At 42.6% G+C, this 24149-nt stretch overlaps 1 protein-coding gene across 1 annotated transcript in view; it reads right to left on the bottom strand.

Annotated features, from left to right (window-relative positions):
• Positions 1 to 24149, bottom strand: part of FAM124A (family with sequence similarity 124 member A) — a 104031-nt gene that overhangs the window by 53467 nt on the left and 26415 nt on the right. The window contains exon 3 of the mRNA XM_007193716.2: positions 21829 to 22562. Within this exon, the coding sequence (XP_007193778.2) occupies positions 21829 to 22562 (734 nt within the window). The remainder of the gene's footprint in view (positions 1 to 21828; positions 22563 to 24149) is intronic.

The following is a 24149-nucleotide window of genomic DNA, read 5'->3' as shown; positions in this document are numbered from 1 at the left end:
CCCCGCTTGCCGCAACTGGAGAAAGCCCTCGCACGAACCGAAGACCCAACACAGCCAAAAATAAATAAATAAATAAATAAATAAATAAATAAATAAATAAATAAATAAAATCAAGTAAAACTTTAAAAAAAAAAAAGATTAGAACAGAAATAAATGAAATAGAGAACAGGAAAACAAGAGAAAAGAGTAACAAAACTAAGTGTTGGTTCTTTGAAAATATAAACAAAAATTAACAAAACTTTAGCTAGACAAACCAAAGAAATAGAGAACCCAAATTAAAAGTTATAAATGAAAGAGGAAACAGTATAACTGATATCATAGATATACAAAGCATTGTAAGAAGCTGCTATGAAAAATTATGTGCCAACAAATTGTACAATCTAAAAGAAATGGAAAAATTCTTAGGAACATACAACCTACCAAGAATAAATCATAAAGAAATAGAAAATGTGAACAGACCAATTAGGTAGGGAGATTGACTTGGTAATTAAAAATCTTCCAACAAAGAAAACCCCCGAAACAGATAGTTTCATTAATGAATTTTAACAAACATTTAAAGAAGAATGAATGTGAATCCTCAACCTCTTCCAAAAAAGTGAAAAAAAGGGGACACTCCCAAACTCTTTTTATAAGGCCAGCATTACCCTGACACCAAAACCAGAAACAGACACTACAAGAAAGGAAAACTACAAGCCATATCCCTAATGAATACTGATGTAAAAATTCTCACTAAAACACTAGCAAAGATGGCAGAGTGGGAGGACACAGAGTTCCTGTCTCCCCACAACTAGGGCACTTACCAGACACTGGTGGGGGACCTTGATGCCCAAAGAGATGGGAGGAACCCCTGAGCGACCAAGTAGGACATGGCGGGGGAGAGGGGGTAGGAGAAGTGGAGGCCAGACGGGACCAGTGCCCCTGAGGGGTGGCTAGGAGAGGGGAGGGGTTCCCATGCCTGGAGGGACCCTTGGGGGCTCAGAGGATCAGGGAGGAGCATGGCTAGCGTCTCTCCTGCCCAATCGGACCCCAGGAAGCCTACTGGGCTCCTGGACCTGGTCCTCTGCCCTCCGAGGCCCCCTCTGGCTGCAGGAGTCCTAGGGGTGTAGGAAGGAGCGAGGAGGGGAAAAGAAGAGGAGAGGCGGATGTGAGGGAGACCCTCCAGGACCGGAGGATCCGGGGACATGTGGCGGGCATCTCCCCCACCCATTCAGGCCCCGGGAAGCCTGTTGGGCTTCCAGGCCTGGTCCCCTGCCTTCTGGGGCCCCCTCCAACCACAAACATCCTAGGGGCATAAGAGTGGGGGGGAAGAAGAGGAAAGGCCAATGGCGAGGGACCCTCCAGGATCAGAGGATTGGGGGGAATGTGTCTAGCGTTTCCCCTGCCCACTTGGGCCAAGGGAGCCTGCTGGGGTCCTGGACCTGTTCCTCTGCCCTCCGAGGCCAGAGGCACTCCTGGGCCCCTCTGGCTGTGCTGAGCCTAAGCCCCGCCCCCACCCCAGGGCTTTTCCGGCCCTATGAGTCCAAAACATAGGCCCTGTCCCCACCTAAACCCCACCCCCCACAGCCAAGGCCCTTCCTGGCTTTCTTTCTTTTCCCCTCTTTTTTGCTACTGTGGTTGTGTTTTACCTTCCAGTTGTTGTTTCATCCATATATATTTTTTTCTAACATATCTGTTAGTTTTCTAATCTTATTTTATTTTTTACTCTTTATTATTGTTCTGCTCCTTTTTTTCTTTTTGCTGCCCCGCATGGCTTGCGGGATCTTGGTTAACAAGCTGGGGGTCACGCCTGAACTCCTGTGGTGGGAGCTCCAACTCTGAACCACTGGACTAACAGAGAACCTCAGACCCCAGGGAATATTCATCAGAGTGAGGTCTCCTGGAGGTCCTCATCTCGGCACCAAGACCCGGCTCTACCCAACAGCCTACAAACTCCAGTGCTGGAAGCCTCAGGTCAAACAACCAGTAAGAGAGGAACACAATCCCACCTATCAAAAAAAAAAAAAAGTGAGATGACAAAATAATACGTCACAGATGAAGGAGCAAGGTAAAACCTACAAGATCAAATAAATGAAGAGGAAATAGGCAACATACCTGAAAAAGAATTCAGAGTAATGATAGTAAAGATGATCCAGAATCTCAGAAATAGAATGGAGGCACGGATTGAGAAAATACAAGAAATGTTTAACAAAGATCTAGAAGAACTAAAGAACAAACAAAGAGATGAACAACACAATAACTGAAATGAAAAATACACTAGAAGGAATCAGTAAAAGAATAACTGAGGCAGAAGAATGAATAAGTGAGCTGGAAGACAGAATGGTGGAAATAACTGACAAGGAGCAGAATAAAGAAAAAAGAATGAAAAGAATTGAAGACAATCTCAGAGACCTTTGGGACAACACGAAACGCACCAACATTCGAATTATAGGGGTCTCAGAAGAAGAAGAGAAAAAGAAAAGGTCTGAGAAAATATTCGAAGAGATTATAGTTGAAAACTTCACTAACACGGGAAAAGAAATAGCCACCCAAGTCGAGGAAGCACAGAGAGTCCCATACAGGATAAACCCTAGGAGAAACACACCAAGACACATATTACTCAAACTAACAAAAACTAAATTCAAAGAAAAAATATTAAAAACAGCAAGAGAAAAGCAAAAAATAACATATAAGGGAATCTCCATAAGGTTATCAGCTGATTTTTCAGCAGAAACTCTGCAGGCCAGAAGGGAGTGGCAGGATATACTTAAAGTGATGAAAAAGAGAAACCTACAACCAAGATTACTCCTACCAGCAAGGATCTCATTCAGATTTGATGGAGAAATCAAAAGCTTTACAGACAAGCAAAAGCTACGAGAATTCAGCACCACCGAACCAGCTTTAAAACAAATGCTAAAGGAACTTCTCTAGGCAGGAAACACAAGAAAAGGAAAAGACCCACAATAACAAACCCAAAACAATTAAGAAAATGGTAATAGGAACATACATATCTATAATTATCTTAAATGTAAATGGATTAAATGCTCCAACCAAAAGACACAGACTGGTTGAATGGATACGAAAACAAGACCCATATATATGCTGTCTACAAGAAACCCACTTCAGACCTAGGGACACATACAGACTGAAAGTAAAGGGATGGGAAAAGATATTCCATGCAAATGGAAATCAAAAGAAAGCTGGAGTAGCAATACTCATATCAGATAAAATACTTTGAAATAAAGACTGTTACAAGAAATAAGGAAGGACACTACATAATGATCAAGGGATCAATCCAGGAACAAGAAGCAACAATTATAAATATTTATGCACCCAACACAGAAGCACCTCAATACATAAGGCAAATGCTAACAACCATGAAAGGGGAAATCAACAGTAACACAATAACAGTAGGGGACTTTAACATGCCAGTTAAACCAATGGACAAATCATCCAAACAGAAAATAAATAAGGAAACACAAGCTTTAAATGACACAACAGACCAGATAAATTTAATTGGTATTTATAAGACATTTGACCTGAAAGTGGCAGAATCCACTTTCTTCTCAAGTGCACACAGAACATGCTCCTGGAAAGATCACATCTTGGATCACAAATCAAGCTTCAGTAAATTTAAGAAAACTGAAATCATATCAAGCATCTTTTCCGGCCACAATGCTATGAGATTAGAAATCAATTACAGGAAAAAAACTGCAAAAAACACAAATACATGGAGGCTAAGCAATATGTTACTAAATGACCAGCGGATCACTAAAGAAATAAAAGAGGAAATCAGAAAATACCTAGAGACAAGTGACAATGAAAACACAATGATCCAAAATCTATGGGACACAGCAAAATCAGTTCTAAGAGGGAAGTGTATAGCAGTACAATCTTACCTCAAGAAACAAGAAAAATCTCTAACAACCTAACCTTACACCTAAAGCAACTAGAGAAAGTAGAACAAACAAAACCCAAAGTTAGTAGAAGGAAAGAAATCATAAAGATCAGAGCAGAAATCAATGAACTAGAGATAAAGAAAACAATAGCAAAGATCAATGAAACTAGAAGCTGCTTCTTTGAGACAATAAACCATATTGAAAAACCTTTAGGCAGACTCGTCAAGAAAAAAAGGGGGAGGACTCAAATCAATAAAATTAGAAATGAAAAAGGAGAAGTTACAATGGACACCACAGAAATACAAAGGATCATAAGAGATTACTTTAAGCAGCTATATGCCAATAAAATGGACAACTTATAAGAAATGGACAAATCCTTAGAAGTGTACAACCTTCCAAGACTGAACCAGGAAAAAGTAGAAAATATGAACAGACCAATCACAAGTACTGAAATTGAAACTGTGATTAAAAATCTTCCAACAAACAAAAGTCCAGGACCAGATGACTTCACAGACAAATTCTATCAAACATTTAGAGAAGAATTAATACCTATCCTTCTCAAACTATTCCAAAAATTGCTGAGGGAGGAACACTTCCAAATTCGTTCTACAAGGCCACCATCACCCTGATACCAAAACCAGACAAAGATATCACCAAAAAAGAAAATCACAGAACAATATCACTGATGAACATAGATGCAAAAATCCTCAACAAAATACTAGCAAACAGAATCTGACAACACAGTAAAAGAATCATACACCATGATCAAGTGGGATTTATCCCAGGAAGGCAATGATTCTTCAATATATGCAAATCAATCAATGTGATACACCATATTAACAAATTGAAGAATAAAGACCATATGATCACCTCAATACATACAGAAAAAGCCTTTGACAAAAGTCAACACCCATTTATGATAAAAACTCTCCAGAAAATGGGCATAGGAGGGAACCTACCTCAACATAAAAAGGCCATATATGACAAACCCATGGCAAACATCATTCTCAATGGTGAAAAACCAAAAGCATTTCCACTAAGAACGGAACAAGACAAGGATGTCCACTCTCGCCATTCTTATTCAACATAGTTGTGAAAGTCCTAGCCACGGCAGTCAGAGAAGAAAAGAAATAAAAGGAATCCAAATTGGAAAAGAAGTAAAACTGTCACTGTTTGCAGATGACATGATACTATATGTAGAAAATCCTAAAGATGCCACCAGAAAACTACTAGAACTAATCAATGAATTTGGTAAGGTCACAGGATACAAAATTAATACACAGAAATCTCTTGCATTCCTATACACTAACAACAAAGAATCAGAAAAAGAAATTAAGGAAACAATCCCATTTACCATCACAACAAAAAGAATAAAATACCTAGGAATAAACCTACCTAAGGAGGTAAAAGACCTGTACTCACAAAACTATAAGACACCTATGAAAGAAATCAAAGATGATACCAACAGATGGAGAGATATACCATGTTCTTGGATTGGAAGAATCACTATTGTGAGAATGACTATACTACCCAAAGCAATCTACAGATTCAATGCAATCCCTATCAAATTACCAATGGCATTTTTCACAGAATTAGAACAAAAATTTTACAAGTTGTATGAAAACACAAAAGACACAGAATAGCCAAAGCAATCTTGAGAAAGAAAAACGGAGCTGGAGGAATCAGGCTCCCTGACTTCAGACTATACTACAAAGCTACAGTCATCAAAACAGAATGGTACTTGCACAAAAACAGAAATATAGGTCAATGGAAGAGGATAGAAAGCCCAGAGATAAACCCATGCACATATGGTCACCTAATTTATGACAAAAGAGGTAAGAACATACAATGGAGAAAAGACAGCCTCTTCAATAAGTGGTGCTAGGTAAACTGGACAGCTACATGTTAGAGAATGAAATTAGAACACTACCTAACACCATACACAAAAATAAACTCAAAATGGATTAAAGACCTAAATGTAAGTCCGGACACTATAAACCTCTTAGAGGAAAACAAAGGAAAAACACTCTTTGACATAAACCACAGCAAGATCTTTTTTGACCCACCTTCTAGAGTAATGAAAATAAAGACAAAAATAAACAAATGTGACCTAATGAAACGTAAGAGCTTTTGCACAGCAAAGGAAACCATAAACAAGACGAAGATAACCCTCGGAATGGGAGAAAATATTTGCAAACGAAGCAACAGACAAAGATTAATCTCCAAAATATACAAACAGCTCATGGAGCTCAATATCAAAAAAGCAAACAACCCAATTTAAAAATGGGCAGAAGACCTAAATAGACATTTCTCCAAAGAAGACATACAGATGGCCAAGATGCACATGAAAAGATGCTCAACATCACTAATTATTAGAGAAATGTAATCAAAACTACATTGAGGTATCACCTCATAACAGTCAGAATAACCATCATCAAAAAGTCTACAAATAATAAATGCTAGAGAGGGTGTGGAGAAAGGGGAACCCTCCTATACCATGGGCGGGAATGTAAATTGGTGCAGCCACTATGGAAAACTGTATGGAGGTTCCTTACAAAACTAAAAATAGAACTACCATATGACCCAGCAGTCCTACTAGTGGACATATATACTGAGAAAACCATAATTCAAAAGGACACATGTACCCCAATATTCACTGCAATACTATTTACAATAGCCAGGACATGGAAACAACCTAAATGTCCAATGACAGATGAATGGATAAAGAAGATGTGGTACATATATACAATGGAATATTACTCAGCCATGAAAAGGAATGAAATTGGGTCATCTGTAGCGATGTGGATGGACGTAGAGTCACTCATACAGAGTGAAGTAAGCCAGAAAGAGAAAAACAAATATCGTATATTAATGCATATATGTGGAATCCAGAAAAATGGTACAGATGAACCTATTTGCAGGGCAGGAATAGAGACACAGACGTAGAGAACCAACATGTGTACACAGAGGGGGAAGGGGAGGGTGGGACAAATTGGGAGATGAGGATTGACATATATACACTACCATGTGTAAAACAGATAGCTGGGGGAACATGTTATACAGCACAGGAAGCTCAGGTCAGTGCTCTGTGACAACCTAGATGGATGGGATGGGTGTGGGGTGGGAGGGAGGTCCAAGGAGGGGGATATAGGTATACATATAGCTGACTCACTTCACTGTACAGAAACTAACACAACATTGTAAAGCAATTATACTCCAATAAAAAAAAAAAAAAAAAACACTAGCAAACCAAATTCAGCAGCACATTAAAAGGATCATTCACTATGATTAAGTGAGATTTGTCCCAGGATGCAAGGATGGTTCAATGCATGGAAGTTAATCAATATGATACATCACATTAATAGAATGAAAGAAATATCAAATGATAATCTCAATAGATGCAGAAAAAGAATTTGACAAAATTCAACATCAGTTCATGTTAAAAATTCTTAACAAATTAGGTATAGAGGGAACATACCTCAACATAACAAAGGCCTTATATAACACGCCACAGCTAACATCATACTGGTGAAAGGTTGAAAACTTTTCTTCTAAGATTGGAAACAGGACCATGCTTCCCTTTCTCACCACTCCAATTCAACACAGTACAGGAGTCTTAGCCAAAGCAATCAGGCAAGAAAAAGATAAAAGCCATCAGCATTGGAAAGGAAAGCGTAAAATGGTCTCTATTTGCAGATGACATGATTTTATATATAAAAAGTCATAAAAACGTCACCAGAAAACTATTAGAGCTAACCAGTGAATTCATTAAAGTTGCAGGATACAAAAGTAACATACAAAAAATCAGTAGCTCTTCTGTATCCTAACAATAAATTATGTGAAAAGGAAATAAAGAAAATAATCTCATTTACAATAGCATCAAAAACAATACAATACTCAGTAATAAAAACAATACAATACTCAGTAATAAATTTAACCAAAGAGGTGAAAGTTCTGTACACTGAAAACTGTAAGACACTGATGAAAGAAATTGAAGGAGGCGCAGATGAATGGAAAGGTATCCCATGTTCAGGGATTGGAAGAACTAATATTGTTAAAATGTTCATACTACCCAAAGACATCTATAGATTCAAACCAATCCCTATTAAGAGTCCAACAGCATTTTTTTTTATAGAAATGGAAAAAAAAATTCTAAAATTTACATGGGACCACAAAAGACCCAGAATACCCAAAGCAATCCTGAGAAAGAAAAACAAATCTGGAGTCATCACACTTTGTGATTTCAAGCTGTATTATAAAGCTATAGTAATCAAAACAGTATGGTACTGTCATAAAAACACATGCATAGACCAATGGAACAAAAGATACTCTGTTACGGTGGTAAGAAGAGTAATTTTTTAAAAAAATCTCTAATTTCCAAAAATATTTTGGGTAATTTGGTTTGATTACTTTCTAATAAAAATATAATAACAACTTTAAAAATGAAAACATCAAACTAAAAAACTAATAATAGAACTACCATATGACCCAGCAATTCCACTCCTGGTATATATCAAAAAAACCCAGAAACACTAATTTGAAAAGATATGCACCCCAATGTTCATAGCAGAATTATTCACAATTGCCAAGATATGAAAGCAACCTGTGTCCATCAACAGATAAATGGATAAACAAGATGCAGTATATATATACAATGGACTACTACTCAGCCATAAAAGAGAATGAAATTTTGCCATTTGCAGCAACATGGATGAACTTGGAGGGCATTATGCTAAGTGAAATAGAAACAGAAAGGCACTATATGATATCACTTACATGTGGAATCTAAAAAATAAAACAAACTAGTGAATATAACAAAAAAGAAGCAGACTCACAGATATAGAGAATAGACTGGTGGTTACCAGTGGGGAGAAGGAAGTGGGGAGGGGCAACATAGGGGTAGGGAATTAAGAGGTATAAACTATTAGGTATAAAATAGGCTACAAGGATATACTGTACAACACAGAAAATATAGCCAATATTTTATAAGTATAAATGAAGTATAACCTTTCAAAATTGTGAATCACTATATTGTACACCTGTAATTTATATAATACTGTATATCAACCATACGTCAATAAAAAAGGATGCCTAGGGCTTCCCTGGTAGCGCAGTGGTTGAGAATCTGCCTGCCAATGCAGGGGACACGGGTTCGAGCCCTGGTCTGGAAAGATCCCACATGCCGCGGAGCAACTGGGCCCATGAGCCACAATTACTGAGCCTGCGTGTCTGGAGCCTGTGCTCCGCAACAAGAGGGGCCGCGATAGTGAGAGGCCCGTGCACCGCGATGAAGAGTGGCCCCCGCTTGCCGCAACTAGAGAAAGCCCTCGCACAGAAACGAAGACCCAACACAGCCAAAACTAAATAAATAAAATTAAAAAAAAAAAAGAAGCCATACTTCCTTTAAAAAAAAAAAAAAGGATGCCTAATTGGAAGCTAACAAAAAATATATTAACACAAGAGGAAAATTCAGTGGAAATTAGGTTTTTTGGCCCAATGTTTGAAGGTTCAGCCAACCACTCAGAGCTGTCCGAATAGGATGTGGTCTAGATCGGTGGGATCTAGAGACCCAACTCCTAACTGCTGGCTTCCAGAAGGCTTCTGCTATGGTCTTCCTGTTTTCCCAGCCCTGGAGGGAGGCGCCCCTCCGGAGCACACCCTCTGCACCCCACTTTGCTGTACCACAGCTTGCACGTCACACTCCGTGGAATGGTCTGGGATCAGTCATGAACTTGGAGCACAGGGCTCTATTGTTCATCTTTGTCCATCTCCAGTACCATGTCTGACTGAGAGGAGATATTCAAAGTGTTTGCTAACTTGACCAGCTCCCCAGAGCGCTGGACCGTCCCCTTCCGTTGCAGTTTACCTACAGGCACCACGCGGTCGGCCTGCAGTGGACCGGCCCTACCTGCTGGTAGTCGCTTGCTACACGCAGAAACAGCAGCCCTTTCTTCCAGGTCCACCACCAAACCAAACCCCTTTGGATGCAGAGCCCTGGCCAGACCAAACTAAGCTAAGTGAGACAAGTGAGACTGGCAGGCCACAGGGGAAAGCTGCTCTAAGATTGAGAGCAGAAAACACTGACTAAAATTCCTCATTTTCCTTCCTCTGCCTCAAAGATCTGATTCCAAGTCCTGCCAAGGTCTATAATCATAGTTCACTTCCTTTTTTAACCTAAAAGCAAATTACTCTTCCTTCCAGGCCTGAAAGAGCTATGATGTCACTTACACATTCTGCGGGAATAGCAAACTCAGACGATGCTCCGGGAAATTATTTTCTAGGGGTGACTTTCAGCCAGCCTGGGCAATCTGCACAGATAAAATAACCCAGTGCAGGCAACACGGCTGACTGAAAACAGCAATTTTCTTCAGAGTCTGGACTGGGAGCCAAAACCCCAGGGCGGGTGTAGCATGCTGGCATGCCCAGTGGCCTCCCATTCATTCAAACCCCTCCCTGCCTGCACGTGTGCATGCCCCGCCCCTTGGGTCACTGCACCTGCCCTGAGAACACCAGAGACCAAGGGGGAGGAGGGACAAGCTAACGTGTACTGAGTAGCTGCTGGGCATTGCACTTGGGGCTTGGGGCTGGGAACAGGATACAAACAGTTTCAGGAAGCTCTGAGCTCATCTTAGAGACACCTCTTGTGACTTGTACTCTTTTTTTTCTTTTAATTGAGATATAATTGACATATAGCATTATATTTGTTTCAGGTGTGCAACAACGATTCAATGCATGTAGTTTAAATTGCAAATGATCATCACAATATTGTGACTTGTACTCTTGATGTTCTGTCCTGAGCCTGCTACTAAGTACGGTTATAATAATTTTTAAAAAGGGAATGTGCCCCAGGCAGTGCTTATCAAACACGAATTGACAACTGGGTAGTCCTGCCTAGAATATCCTGAGCCCGGTGCACATGTAGAGAGGATGCTACAGGCCTCAGCACCTGGGAGCTGGTTAGAAATGCAGGATCTCGGGCCCCACCCTGGACCTCCTAGATCCGAGTTTCTGGAGGTGGAGCCCAGGGATCTGTGATTTTCAGGTCTGCTGAAGCTTGAGAGGTGCCGGCAGAGGGAACACCCAGGTCCCGGCCGTGTTCCTCGGAAAAGAATAGGGAAGAGCATGTGGGACTTCCCTGGTGGCACAGTGATTAGGAATCCACCTGCCAATGCAGGGGACACAGGTTCAAGCCCTGGTGCAGGAAGATCCCACATGCCGCGGAGCAACTAAATCCGTGCGCCACAACTACTGAGCCTGCGCTCTAGAGCTTGCGAGCCACAACTACTGAGCCCGCGTGTCACAACTACTGAAGCTGGCTCGCCTAGAGCCCGTGCTCCGCAACAAGAGAAGCCACTGCAGTGAGAAGCCCGCACACCGCAACGAAGAGTAGCCCCTGCTCGCCGCAACTAGAGAAAGCCCGCGCGCAGCAACGAAGACCCAACGCAGCCAATAAATAAATAAATAAATAAATTTATTAAAAAAAAATAGGGAACAGCACAGCCAGCATGGGTTCCTGAGTCAAATGTCCCCAAGTTCGCTCCCAGTCTCACCATTTGCTGTTGGTAATTCTGGGCATGGCAGTTACTGATCTACATCTCCGGGTGTGCGTCTGCAGGATGGGGGTACGAGTGGTCCCCGGCTGGTAGACGCGCTGAGAGGGTTCAGTAAGGAAGGTATTAGAGTGCACTTAGCCTACAGTGTGGCAGCTCCTAAGCAAGCAATCAATATTCACTATCACACCATTATTATTTCTTGGGTAAACTCTTCCCTGCATAAGCTCCTCCCCAGACAAGAAGCTGACCAACTGGAGACGGTCTGTGTCCGTTTCTGGCAGCTAGAAGCAGAGGTGCCCAGCCTGCAGGCGGGACAGTGTTACACTGTCGCGTGTGTCATCTGGCCTTCCCAGAGATGCTGGCTGAGCCACCCCTTACTCTCCCACCTCTCCTGGGAGCAGAGAGGCTCAGCGGGAGAAGGGCCCCTGTCAGCATGGCCACTGCTCTCTCTGGGGCCCCCAGCCTGACGTGAGGGGTGGGGGGAGGCCACCCGCTCATCCTCTTTGCCCCCTGCCCTGCGTTTAGCACCGGAGTCCCCCTTGCCATCAGCCAGCAGGCACTGTGGCCCAAGGAGTCCTCCCACGGGCGCCTCCTGTCACGGTCCCCTCCTCCGGGCCCTGGTCACTCTTCCTCTCCCTGTTTCTAACCACCAGCCAGGGCTCTCCCCCTGCTCAACCCGCCTCCGTGGGCCTGCCCGGAACAGCCCCAAGTCCCCACCTCTCTCCCCTTCTGTCTCCTTTTTTTAAAAAAATTCGTTCAACACTGAGTGTCTAATGTGTGCCAGACACCGTCAGAGGCACTAGGGACCCAACGGTGGGCAAAACAGGGAAAGTCCCTGCCCTCCAGGTGCTCAGGTTCCGGTGGGAGGGACGGACAAGCCTCTATTCGGTCAACATGCAGTCAGTTAAAGGGGATGGCGCTGTGGGGAAAAGGCAAGCAGGGCAGGAGCACGGCTGCTGGCCTGTCCGTGTGTGCGGGAACAGGAGAGGGAGGTGCTCTTCCCACTGCGGCCGGGGGAGGCCTCGCTAGGGAGGGGACACGGAGCAGAGACCTGACGGGGTGGAGGAGAAGGAACAGCCACGTGGCCAGCTGGACGGTGGGCAGAGGGACAGAGCAGACACAGGATGTTCTGAAGGGTCAAGGGTGAGGCCAGGGTGGCTGGGGCAGAGTGATGGGAGAAGAGCAGAGCAGGGAGGCAACCTACCACTGCGAGGAAACTGGTTTATACTGCACGAGAGATGGGACAGGTAGCCCCTGGGGGTTCTGAGCACAGGAGTCACATGATCTGGCTTATGTTCTAAAAGGACCTTCTAGCTGTCCAGTGGAGAAGTAAGGTAACTGGTCAGGAAGCTATCTGGGAGCTACTTTCGGTGGGGCGGGCAGGAAAGGCATCTCTGAAACCTGAATGACAAGAAGGAACCAACCATGTGAAGATCCTGGAGGAGGTCATTCCAGGCAGTAGGTGCAAAGGTCCTGAGGCAGGAATGAGTTTGCTGCATCTGAGGAAGAGAAAGCAGGCCAATGTGGAAGGCAAAGAGGGAGCAGGAGGGAGAGAAGTGCGAGATAAAGCCAGAGAGGTGAGGCGCTGATGGAAAGCCTTGGGCCTTGGTGAACATCTAGAAGGGCTGCCAGAGAATGGGAACCCTTTGGAGAGTTAATTTTGAGAGACGTGATATGATGTACCTTTTATGATGATGCACATGAACACGTGCATACAAGTTGTGCTTGGGATCCAAGGACAGCACGTTAAGAATTTCTGCTGTAGAGTCTAGATCTGGAGTGTGTCGGGTGAAGCGTCAATGCCTCACTTCAGTATTTGCTCAATTCTTTCCAACCATCACCCTCTTTATCGCCTAGTGCAGAATACGGTGTACTGTACCCCCACAAACAAAGAGCAAGCCTCTCTCTGCTTTCTTAAAAAACATGTCCCATCCTCATACGTTGCTGGTGGAAGCGTAAAATGGTACAGCCACTACAGAAAACAGTATGGCAGTTCCTCTCCTTAAAAAATTAAACATACACTTACCATGTGACCCAGCAATTGCACCTCTGGGTACAAACCCAGAAGAAGTAAAAGCAGGGACCCAAAGAGGTATTTGCACACCCATGTTCACAGCAGCATTATTCACAATAGCCCAAAGATGGAAGTGCCTCACCTGTCCATCAACGGGTGAATGGCTAAACAAAATGTGGCACGTTCATAACAGAATATTATTCAGATTTAAAAAGGAAGGAAATCTGACACATGCTACAACTTGGATGAACCTTGAGGACATGATGCTAAGTGAAATAAGCCAGTCACAAAAAGACAAATACTGTATGATCACACTTATATGAGATTCCTAGAGCAGTCAAGCTCATAGAGACAGAAGGTAGAATGGTGGTTGCCAGGGGCCGGAGGGAGGGGGTATGAGGAGTTATTGTTTAATGGGGACAGAGTTTCAGTTTTGCAGGATGAAAAGAGTTCTGGAGATGGACGGTGGTGACGGTTGCACTATGATGTGATGAGTGTAGTTAACACTGCTGAACCATACATTTTTAAATGGTTAAGACAGTAAATTTTATCGTTATGTGTATTGTTATGTGTATTTTACCACAATTAAAAAAATTTTTAAAGTCTCTGAAGCCCACTTAGTCCCTCAATTGCATCCTCATTAGCACCCGTCTCCCTGTCCTCACAGCGCTGATGGCCCCAGGATTCTGGGACTGACTGTCTAGACAATCTCCTCGCTGGGTGAAGAAGACAAGTAAACGAGCTGGTATGAATGAAATCTTAAAAGCTCTCCAGTGAAGACAGTCCTCAAGATTGAACCTGGCAGCCCTTTCAACTGGTAACAATTTTGCGTGTCAGGATTTCTTGTCTTTTAAATGCTACTTAAAACCTTTTGTTTAAGCCAGTTCCCTGTTCTGCCTTATGAGGATGCAAAGGACAGCTGGTGACCACCCTCTATGGAAGAAGTCTTCCAAAGGCTTAGACGCCATTGTTAAATTACCTTACCTCTTCAAAGACATAGAGTGACCTGCTTTCCACATTTTTCCAGCCTAAAATTGCAGCTGCATTCTCTTTGTGAAACTGACCTTTGGGTCCTCAACTGTGCTTCTCTGTGTTTGGATGGACCCCAAATCACTTCTTAAGGAGTTTGGCCTTGCCCATGGCACTCCCATGGAAGACCTCCAAGGGAGGCGGCGCCCTATCGTTGAGGCCTGTGTCCTTGTCAGACTCCTTAGAGCTCCCTAAGAAGACATCAACAGGGCTTCCCTGGTGGCGCAGTGGTTAAGAATCCGCCTGCCAATGCAGGGGACATGGGTTCGAGCCCTGGTCCAGGAAGATCCCACATGCCGCGGAGCAACTAAGCCCGTGCACCACGGCTACTGAACCTGTGCTCTAGAGCCCGCGAGCCACAACTACTGAAGCCTGCGCGCCTAGAGCCCGCGCTCTACAACAAGAGAAGCCACTGCAATGAGAAGCCCGCGCACCACAACGAAGAGTAGCCCCCACTCGCCGCAACTAGAGAAAGCCAGCACACAGCAACGAAGACCCAATGCAGCCAAAAATAAATAAATAAATAAAATAAATTTATTAAAAAAAAAAAAAGAAGACATCAACATACAACCCAGTTTGGCTGAGTCGCAAGACATATGACTCCATCCTTTACCAGCTACGTGGCACAGGTGTACTCCAGGGACTCGGCTGGAAAGAAACAAGCCAAGCCCACTGTCCCTCGCGATCTACCAAAAGCTTAGCTGAGAGAAACACATTTGGGGAGATTCTCTGAAGGTGTATCCCTCCCTCTGGGATTCAGCCAAGGCCCCAGAAGCTGGAGGCAGGGACCACCTTGTTTTGCCCAGCCTCCCTTTGTGCAGTGGCTTTGCTGCACGACACTTGGCTGGGCACCCTGCCCACCCTGCAAGCTCCGTGTAAGAAAGCCTTGTGAGGCCTCGATGCAGCTGTTCTAGAGCACAGTTGAGGGCGGGCTGCCGACACCTCACTGGACAGGAGAAGGTGGGAGCAACGCTGCTTCCAGGACGCAGAACCTGGAATAGTTGTGCATCTGAAGCACAGTTTATTTTTGCCTCAGGGATTCTAAATTGTACCACTGCTGACTTTCCATTCTGTTTTTCCTGCTGGAGAACTCAAAATCAAAATTGGGGCCTATTTCTGGAAGAATGCTGTCCAACAGAACTTTCTGCAATGATGGAAATGTTCTGTGTGTGTGCTAACCAATATGGTAGCCACCAGCCACGGGGAGCTACTGAGGACTTGAAATGTTCTAGTGAGACTGAGGAACTGAATTTTTTATTTTAATTCACTTAAATGTTAAATTTAAATGGCCACATGTGGCTAGTGGCTACCAGTTAAACAGCATAGCTCTCAGATAGGAAATGACATGCACTTTGGATGTCATACTTGGCTTACCTTACTTTCCTATCATTATTTTTCCTCTACTTCAAGTCCCTTTGGTATCTAATTATTTTTATTAATCTTTCTTGTATGATCTATATCTTTGTCAGCCAACCTAAGTCTTTTTATAAAAAAAAAGTGGGAGCTACCTATAAATACAAAAACACCCCCAGATAACACAGCCACGTTCCCAACTTTTCTGACCAGATACTCCTTCCCCCCACTTTTGTGAAATACAGAGTAATTTATGTGTTCATTTAAGGGAAGGGAGTCCCAGGAATGGGGGAAGAGAAGACTTCTCTTCTGTTTCTATGTTCTGTTTCTTCATCTGGATGTTGCTTATGCAAATGTTCAATTTGTGAAAATTCACTGAGCATATATTTGTGATGTGCACTTTTCCTTGTGTATATCATTTATATTATTCTTCAATAAAAAGTAAAGAGAAATGTATAAAGAGAACTTATTATGTTCAAAGTACAGTGTCAGTTTACTTCTAGTTCGTGTAACACAGATCTTGGCTATAGAAAGCTGTAGTTTCGATCATCAAACATTAATGCAAATTTCTAAGATGCATTTTCTAGAGGGATCTTGGGCAACATCTGATGCTGGCAACTCCCCACCCACCTCCTCGCCACCTTTTTCCCCCTGAATCAGGCAATGCCAAGAAAGGAGAGGTGAGTTTCAGGAGGTAGAAGGCTTTCCTTCCATCTAATCAGATCTTAGTTAAAAACATTTCCAAATTCTTATAAGAGGCTGGGTAGCTCTCAGAAACACACCTCTCAGCTTTTCTCCTCCAGAGGAATTAAATGGCTGGAGGAGGTCTCTGAAATATGGAATGTTAACTCGATGGGGCAGGATGAAGAACTGAAATGCAATCTATATTTTAAGAAAGCAACTAGAAACTACCCAACCAAGATTGCCTTCAACGTATAACTGCACCCAATGGAACAAAAGCATGTAAGCTGAAAATGAAACATGGGAAACACACTGCTAAGGAGAATTTAAAAAAAAAAAAAAAAAAAAAAAAGGGCGTTCTCTCAACTGTGTCCCTCCCTCCAAGACCAAAATATCTTAGTTTTGCTAAAGAATGAAGTATAAATTTTTACTTTTAAAAGTAATTTAAAGAGGTGGGCAGGCGTATCTCTCATGCTAGAGCAGAGGACTGCTTTCTGCAGTGATGCAGTAAATAGTAACCTGTTCAAACAGCCATAATCAAGAACTGTGAGGGGACTATTAGTCATTTCTGCCCACATTAATTTAACTCTTTGGCATATTACTATTTTGAACAAAGGCCCAAATTCCTGAGACCCCATGATACAAATCTTTTTTTCTTACTCTTTTCACTCTTGGATGCTTTAAATTCAAAAGCCTGCACCCATACAGATTGTATAGCCATTTAAATCTGTGGCTTTTCTTTGAAATATTCTATCAATGATTCCTTTGAGTGGAGTTCAGGCCAATCTTTCCTACTTTATTCTTTCATTTACATTATTACAGGGATTGAGAGAGCAAAAAATATTCTAAATACTGCAAAAAGGAAAAAGTCCCTCAGAAACAATCACATTCATTTTGATCTTTTAGTATAAACAAAATCCTTTCATTAACTTTTACTTACACAACTGCATTGTTTTGCATAAAAAACTGGCAGTCTTCAAACACAGAAGAAAACTTTTCTCACATTTCAAAAGGGATTATAAAACTGACACCACAGAAATACACAGCATCCTAAGAGACTACTACAAGCAACTATATGCCAATAAAATGGACAACCTAGAAAAATGGACAAATTCTTAGAAAGATACCATCTCCCAAGACTGAACCAGGAAGAAATAGAAAATATGAACAGACCAATCACAAGTATTGAAATTGAAACTGTGATTAAAAAACTCTCAACAGCAGAAACTAACACACCATTGTAAAGCAATTATACTCCAATAAAAATGTTAAAAAAAAAAAAACCTCTCAGCAAACAAAAGTCCAGGACCAGATGGCTTCACAGGCGAATTCTATCAAACATTTAGAGAAGAGTTAACACCTATCCTTCTGAAACTCTTCCAAAAAGCTGCAGAGGAAGGAAGACTCCCAAACTCATTCTATGAGGCCACCATCACCCTGATACCAAAACCAGACAAAGATACCACACAAAAAAAGAAAATTATAGGTCAATATTACTGATGAACATAGACGCAAAAATCCTCAACAAAATACTAGCAAACCAAATCCAACAATAAAATAAAAGGATCATACACCATGATCAAGTGGGATTTATCCCAGGGATGCAAGGATTTTTCAATATCCACAAATTGATCAGTGTGATACACCACATCAACAAACTGATGAATAAAAACCATATGATCATCTCAATAGATGCAGAAAAACCTTTTGACAAAATTCAACACCCATTTATGGTAAAAACTTTATAGGAAGTGGACACAGAGGGAACCTACCTCAACATAATAAAGGCCATATATGACAAACCCACAGCAAACATCATTCTCAATGGTGAAAAGCTGAAAACATTTCCCCTAAGATCAGGAACAAGAAAAGGATGTCCACTCTTGCCGCTTTTATTCAACATAGTTTTGGAAGTCCTAGCCACGGCCATCAGAGAAGAAATAAAAGGAACCCACATTGGAAAAAAGAAGTAAAACTGTCACTGTTTCCAGATGACATGATACTATACATAGAAAAGATGCTACCAGAAAACTACTAGTGCTCATCAATGAATCTGGTAAAGTTACAGGATACAAAATTAATACACAGAAATCTGTTGCATTTCTGTACACTAACAACAAAATATCAGAAAGAGAAATTAAGGAAACAATCCCATTTACCATGGCATCAAAAAGAATAAAATACTTAGGAATAAACCTATCTAAGGAGGCAAAAGATCTGTACTCCAAAAACTATAAGATGCTGATGAAAGAAATCGAAGATGACATAAACAGATGGAAAGATATACCATGTTCTTGGATTGGAAGAATCAATATTGTCAAAATGACTATACTACCCAAGGTAATTTACAGATTCAACACAATCCCTATCAAATTACCAATGGAATTACAAATGCAGATCTAGAACAACAAAATCTTAAAATTTGTATGGAAACACAAAAGACCCTGAATAGCCAAAGCAATCTAAAGAAAGAAAAACGGAGCTGGAGGAATCAGGCTCCCTGACTTAGACTATACTATGAAGCTACAGTAATCAAAACAGTATGGTACTGGCACAAAGACAGATTTATAGATCAATGGAACAGGAGAGAAAGCCCAGAAATAAACCCATGCACCTATGGTCAATTAATCTATGACAAAGGAGTCAAGAATATACAATGGAGAAAAGACAGTCTCTTCGATAAGTGGTGCTGGGAAAACTGGACAGCCACATGTAAAAGAATGAAATTAGAACACTCTCTAACACCATACACAAAAATAACCCTCAAAATGGATTAAAGACCTAAATGTAAGGCCGGATACTATAAAACCCTTCAAGGAAAACATAGGCAGAACACTCTTTGACATAAATCATAGCAATATCTTTTTGGATCCACCTCCTAGAGTAATGAAAATAAAAACAAAAATAAACAAATGGGACCTAATAAAAACTTAAAAGCTTCTGCACAAAAAAAACTACAGAATGGGAGAAAATATTTGCAAATAGTGTGACCAACAGGGGATTAATCTCCAAAATATACAAACAGCTCATGTAGCTCAATATCAAAAAAACAAACAACCCAATCAAAAAATGGGCAGATCTAAATAGACATTTCTCCAAAGAAGACATACAGATGGCCAAAAAGCACATGAAAAGATGCTCAGCATCGCTAATTATTAGAGAAATGCAAATCAAAACTACAGTGAGGTATCACCTCATACCAGTCAGAATGGCCATCATCAAAAAGTCTAACATACAATAAATGCTGGAGAAGGTGTGGAGAAAAGGGAACCCTCCTACACTGTTGGTGGGAATGTAAATTGGTACAACCACTATGGAGAATAGTATGGAAGTTCCTTAAAAAACTAAAAACAGAGCTACTGTATGATCCAGCAATCCCACTCCAGGGTATATACCCAGAGAAAACCACAATTTGAAAAGATACTTGCACCCCAATGTTCACTGCAGCACTATTTACAATAGCCAAGACATGGAAGCAACCTAAGTGTCCACTGACAGAGGAATGGATAAAGAAGATGTGGTACATATATACAATGGAATATTACTCAGCCACAAAAAAGAATGAAGTAATGCCATTTGCAGCAACATGGATGGATCTAGAGATTATCATACTAAGTGAAGTAAGTCAGTGAAGACAAATATCATATGCTATCACTTATATGTGGAATCTAAAAAAAATGACACAAATGAACTTATTTACAAAACAGACACAGACGCACAGACTTTGAAAACAAACTTACGGTTACCAAAGGGGAAAGGTGGGTGGGTGGGAGGGATAAATTAGGAGGTTGGGATTAACATATACACACTGCTATACATAAAACAGATAATCAACAAGAACCTATTGTATAGCACAGGGAACTCTACTCAATACTCTGTAATAACCTATATGGGAAAATAATCTGAAAAAGAATATATATATATATATATGTATATGTATAACTGAATCACTTTGCTGTACACCTGAAACTAACACAACACTGTAAATCAACTATACTCCAATATAAAATAAAAATTAAAAAATAAAACAAATGCTAGCTAGCATTTAGTTCAATGAATAATAAAGCAATATTATTTCTTATTTGCATAGTTCAAAGGGAAATCTGAAAATTATCTAGTTCCTCTAAATCGTAAATATCTCAAGGTGACCTTTTTGACTTGAGCCATGTGGCCTGGCTGTAGTTTGAGCCAGGTATCTGTCATGTGCCAAATTCTCACTTCAATTTGCGATATGTGGATTACAGTTCTGATGTTTAATGCCCAAACCAACAAAAACTATGAAACTTTACCTGTGATTCAAGTAAATACAATCAGCACCTTTCAAGACAATGCCCCTGAACTTGCTATCAACTTTCTCCTCTCAGGTAGCCGTATGTGAAAACTGAGACACCAGAGGCAGAGGTGTTTCAGAAAGACAAAATCCTATATGCCTGGAACAGATTTACCTGTTAATTCTAGAAAGCCTGGGTCTTGAAAGCATTTATCAGGTAGGGTAGGTATAGGACCTTCTTAAATCTGTATGCTGAACTTTGAATTCTAGAGTACAACTAATGACGTCTAAAGAGTTTGGGACGATCGCTGGAAGGATGGGAGGAGAAATGGGTCCAGTAATTGAGCCAAGACATTAACCACGGAAGCAACAGAACAGTCTACTGCAACCATTTCCTTCCATGTATTCACTCCCCCTTCCTAAGTTGAATGAAAGAAGCTCCAAAGGCATCACGTACTCCTTAAAACACCAAGAAAGTCATTTCCAATGATCACTGAATTTGAACCACCTATTGCCCGGTAGCAGAAGGGTGGAAGGATAGAAGGGGGGGGGGTGGGGGAGGCACCAGAGCGATGAAGAAAACAGGTATCTTCTCTATTGAATGTCAACATATTTTACAATTGTCATAGATGGGTTTTCCTGAAGTTCCTTTGTGGGAGTGAAGAATTCATTGGTAAAAACTCCCTACTTGTGAGGGAGTAGATTAAGGAATCTTTAATACCAAATTCCCTGGGATATCAGCTCATTCTAAATCCCCGGGAGCCACAAGCATTCAGTGGATGCTCAAACAGGTGGGAGAAGAGGCGCTAGAGGAACCGGCCATTGCTTGCCTGGGGCACGTGGCCACGGCAGCTAAGTGAAAACTGTTTAATTAGAGTATGGACACCTTGACTTGGTCTACGAGCCAGACAGAGGGTCACTGATCTCTCTTTTTTCTTAACTCATTGTTTTGTAACAGGTACTAAACAGGGTTTCTGGCAGAACCAATTCACTTGTTTCTCTGTTCTCCCCAAGTGGAGATAGACACAGACAGACAGACTTCCCCCAGGGTACCTGCAGAAGGATCTTGTTCCCATCGTGGTCCTCCGTCTGCCAGCGTCCCTCACTGATGGGCCTGCAGGGGTTGGGCAAGAGAGGCACCAGCTCGCCAATGTCCTTGACTCGGAACTCCAGCACGGAGGAATCAGTGGGGACCGGGGTCTGGTCACAGGGCAGTCTCTTCAGGGAGAACTGGATGTCCACATCCAGACTGGAGAAAATGGGGAAGATGCAGAAGTCCGTTTTCCTCTGGCTGGGGCTCCGCCTGAGTATCAGCTCGTAGAACTTGAGGATGTCGGCGTAGTTGTCATGGCGACAGTAGATGGTGAAGCGCACGATTTCCTTGCCGTAGTGCACAGGCCGGATGGCCCACAGCGGTGTCCCAGGGGCCAGAGTGAAGAACTCCTGGCTGCAGGGCAGGTAGGGCAGAAACCTGCTAGGCACGCGCTCCGTGTGGTGATGGCGCCAGGGCGGCCGCTGCAGCGTGCGGTGCAGCTGCAGGATCTGCTCCTCGCCATACTCCTCCTGCAGGAAGAGGACCACCGCCAGGGCTGGCTGCGCCACCTTGGGGGCCTTCCTCCGCCGCCGGGACGCCCTCCTTTCAGAGACCCTGAACAGCTGGAGGTCTGGGTGGATCCAAGCCAAGACCTTGTCGATGGCCTCCTGCAGGGGTCGGGATTCCCCTGGGTCTGCGATTATGTGGATGCTGACCAAGAAAGGGTCCTGCGCTTCCTCCACGGAGAGCTCACCTAGCAGCACAAAACAAAACCCAAGAAACAAATGGTGACTATTTCATTGAGGGGTCCCGTGATAACATGCAAGGCCTCGGGCAGGAAGAGAAGCTAAATTTTAACTGAACGGACTCCTTGATTGTTTTGAAATTCTGATCCCAAGTTCACGTGCAAATACTACTGTTGCAGCACCCTAGCAGCCCCAGACTCAAGAACTATTACTCACACTGGTTCCCAAGCTGGGCGCTGTCAGGACAACCTTGGTGCGGTGCTTCATCAGGTTGAGTGTATTTTCTATTGAATAGCACAGAGTCAAGTCTCCATGGGTTTGGAAAGGATAACAGGGCCATTAGGGAAGATGCTGTAGCACTAAGTGTACACCATTGAGAATTTCCTTAGGTAACTGCAGTGCCTTCCCCCACGAATGGTCCCTCTATCATTGCACTTCTTTGGTTTGCTTATTTCATTGGTTTATTCATCGGTTTGCCCATTCATTTAACATTTATGGAATCCTTTCTTCACCAGGCACGTACTCTAATTGACACATCAAGCCCTGGCTGGTGAGGCATCCTGCCAACTGTGTCCTGATGGTAGGGTGGTCGGGTGGTGACCATCTTGCTGCTCGAGACGCAGGGAAGAACGACCCAGCGGGGAGGGGGGTGAGCACCGTGTGGTTGCTGTCAGAGCTTCCAGGGGCTGTGGTTAGGGGTGGGGTGACGCATGGTCGGACCATCACTGCCCGTGTCCTGCTGCCTTTTGGGCCCCTCCTCAGGCCACATCCACCCAGAAGCCCACACATCCTGATTGGGTCACTTCCCCTCCCCGTGTCCTCTGGCAGAACAGCGAATTCCAAGTGTGAAGGTGACCATTTACCTTGGCAACCTTCTCCCATGGGGTGAACGGTTTGCCAGCCACATTGGCATATTTCTACTTTAAAAATATTCAGCGTGTTTCATCAAGTAACCTGATAAAAGGCTTGTTCTTGTTCATGATGGCTCCTCTTGCATTTATTTAAGTTGTATGACCATCCAAGGGAAATCAAGGAAACTTTGAGTCTGTTGTGACTTGGAGGGCAAGATTCATCTAGAATCTAGACCTGTCTCCACACACATGCCTCACGATGTCCGCTAGGGTATCAGGCATAGGGCGATCATGGGGTCGGTAACGTTTGAGAAGCATGATGTGCTTTTAGGAGCCATCACCTTGATCAGTTTGCAGGAGGAAAGGTGATTTTTTTGTAGTTAAACAAGACATTCCAAGTGGGTTTACAGGTACATTTCATCACAGGCACCTATGATAACATGGTCTTCATTTTGCTGGAGCAAAACCTGTCTGAATTTTCATTCGAACCCTGACTGTTAAATATCTCACTTGGGAACAGTTAGCTCAGTTTCTTGTTGCCTTCTTTCTCCTTCACTCATTCACCCACACATTTCTTGAGCAATCAGTATGTACCAGGCACTGGGAGACAAGGAAGCTGGCACCATGACTACGGGGGAGTCCATTTACATAGACTCTGGCGTGACTAGTGTCCCCTTAGAGTTGTACAGTGTATGACCTGCAGAGCCACAGGCAGCAGCCATAAAGAACCATAAGCCACAAAAG

The sequence above is a fragment of the Balaenoptera acutorostrata genome, chromosome 18, assembly GCF_949987535.1.
Source record: "Balaenoptera acutorostrata chromosome 18, mBalAcu1.1, whole genome shotgun sequence".
Lineage (NCBI taxonomy): Eukaryota > Metazoa > Chordata > Mammalia > Artiodactyla > Balaenopteridae > Balaenoptera > Balaenoptera acutorostrata.
This window is presented reverse-complemented; position numbering and strand designations above follow the sequence as displayed.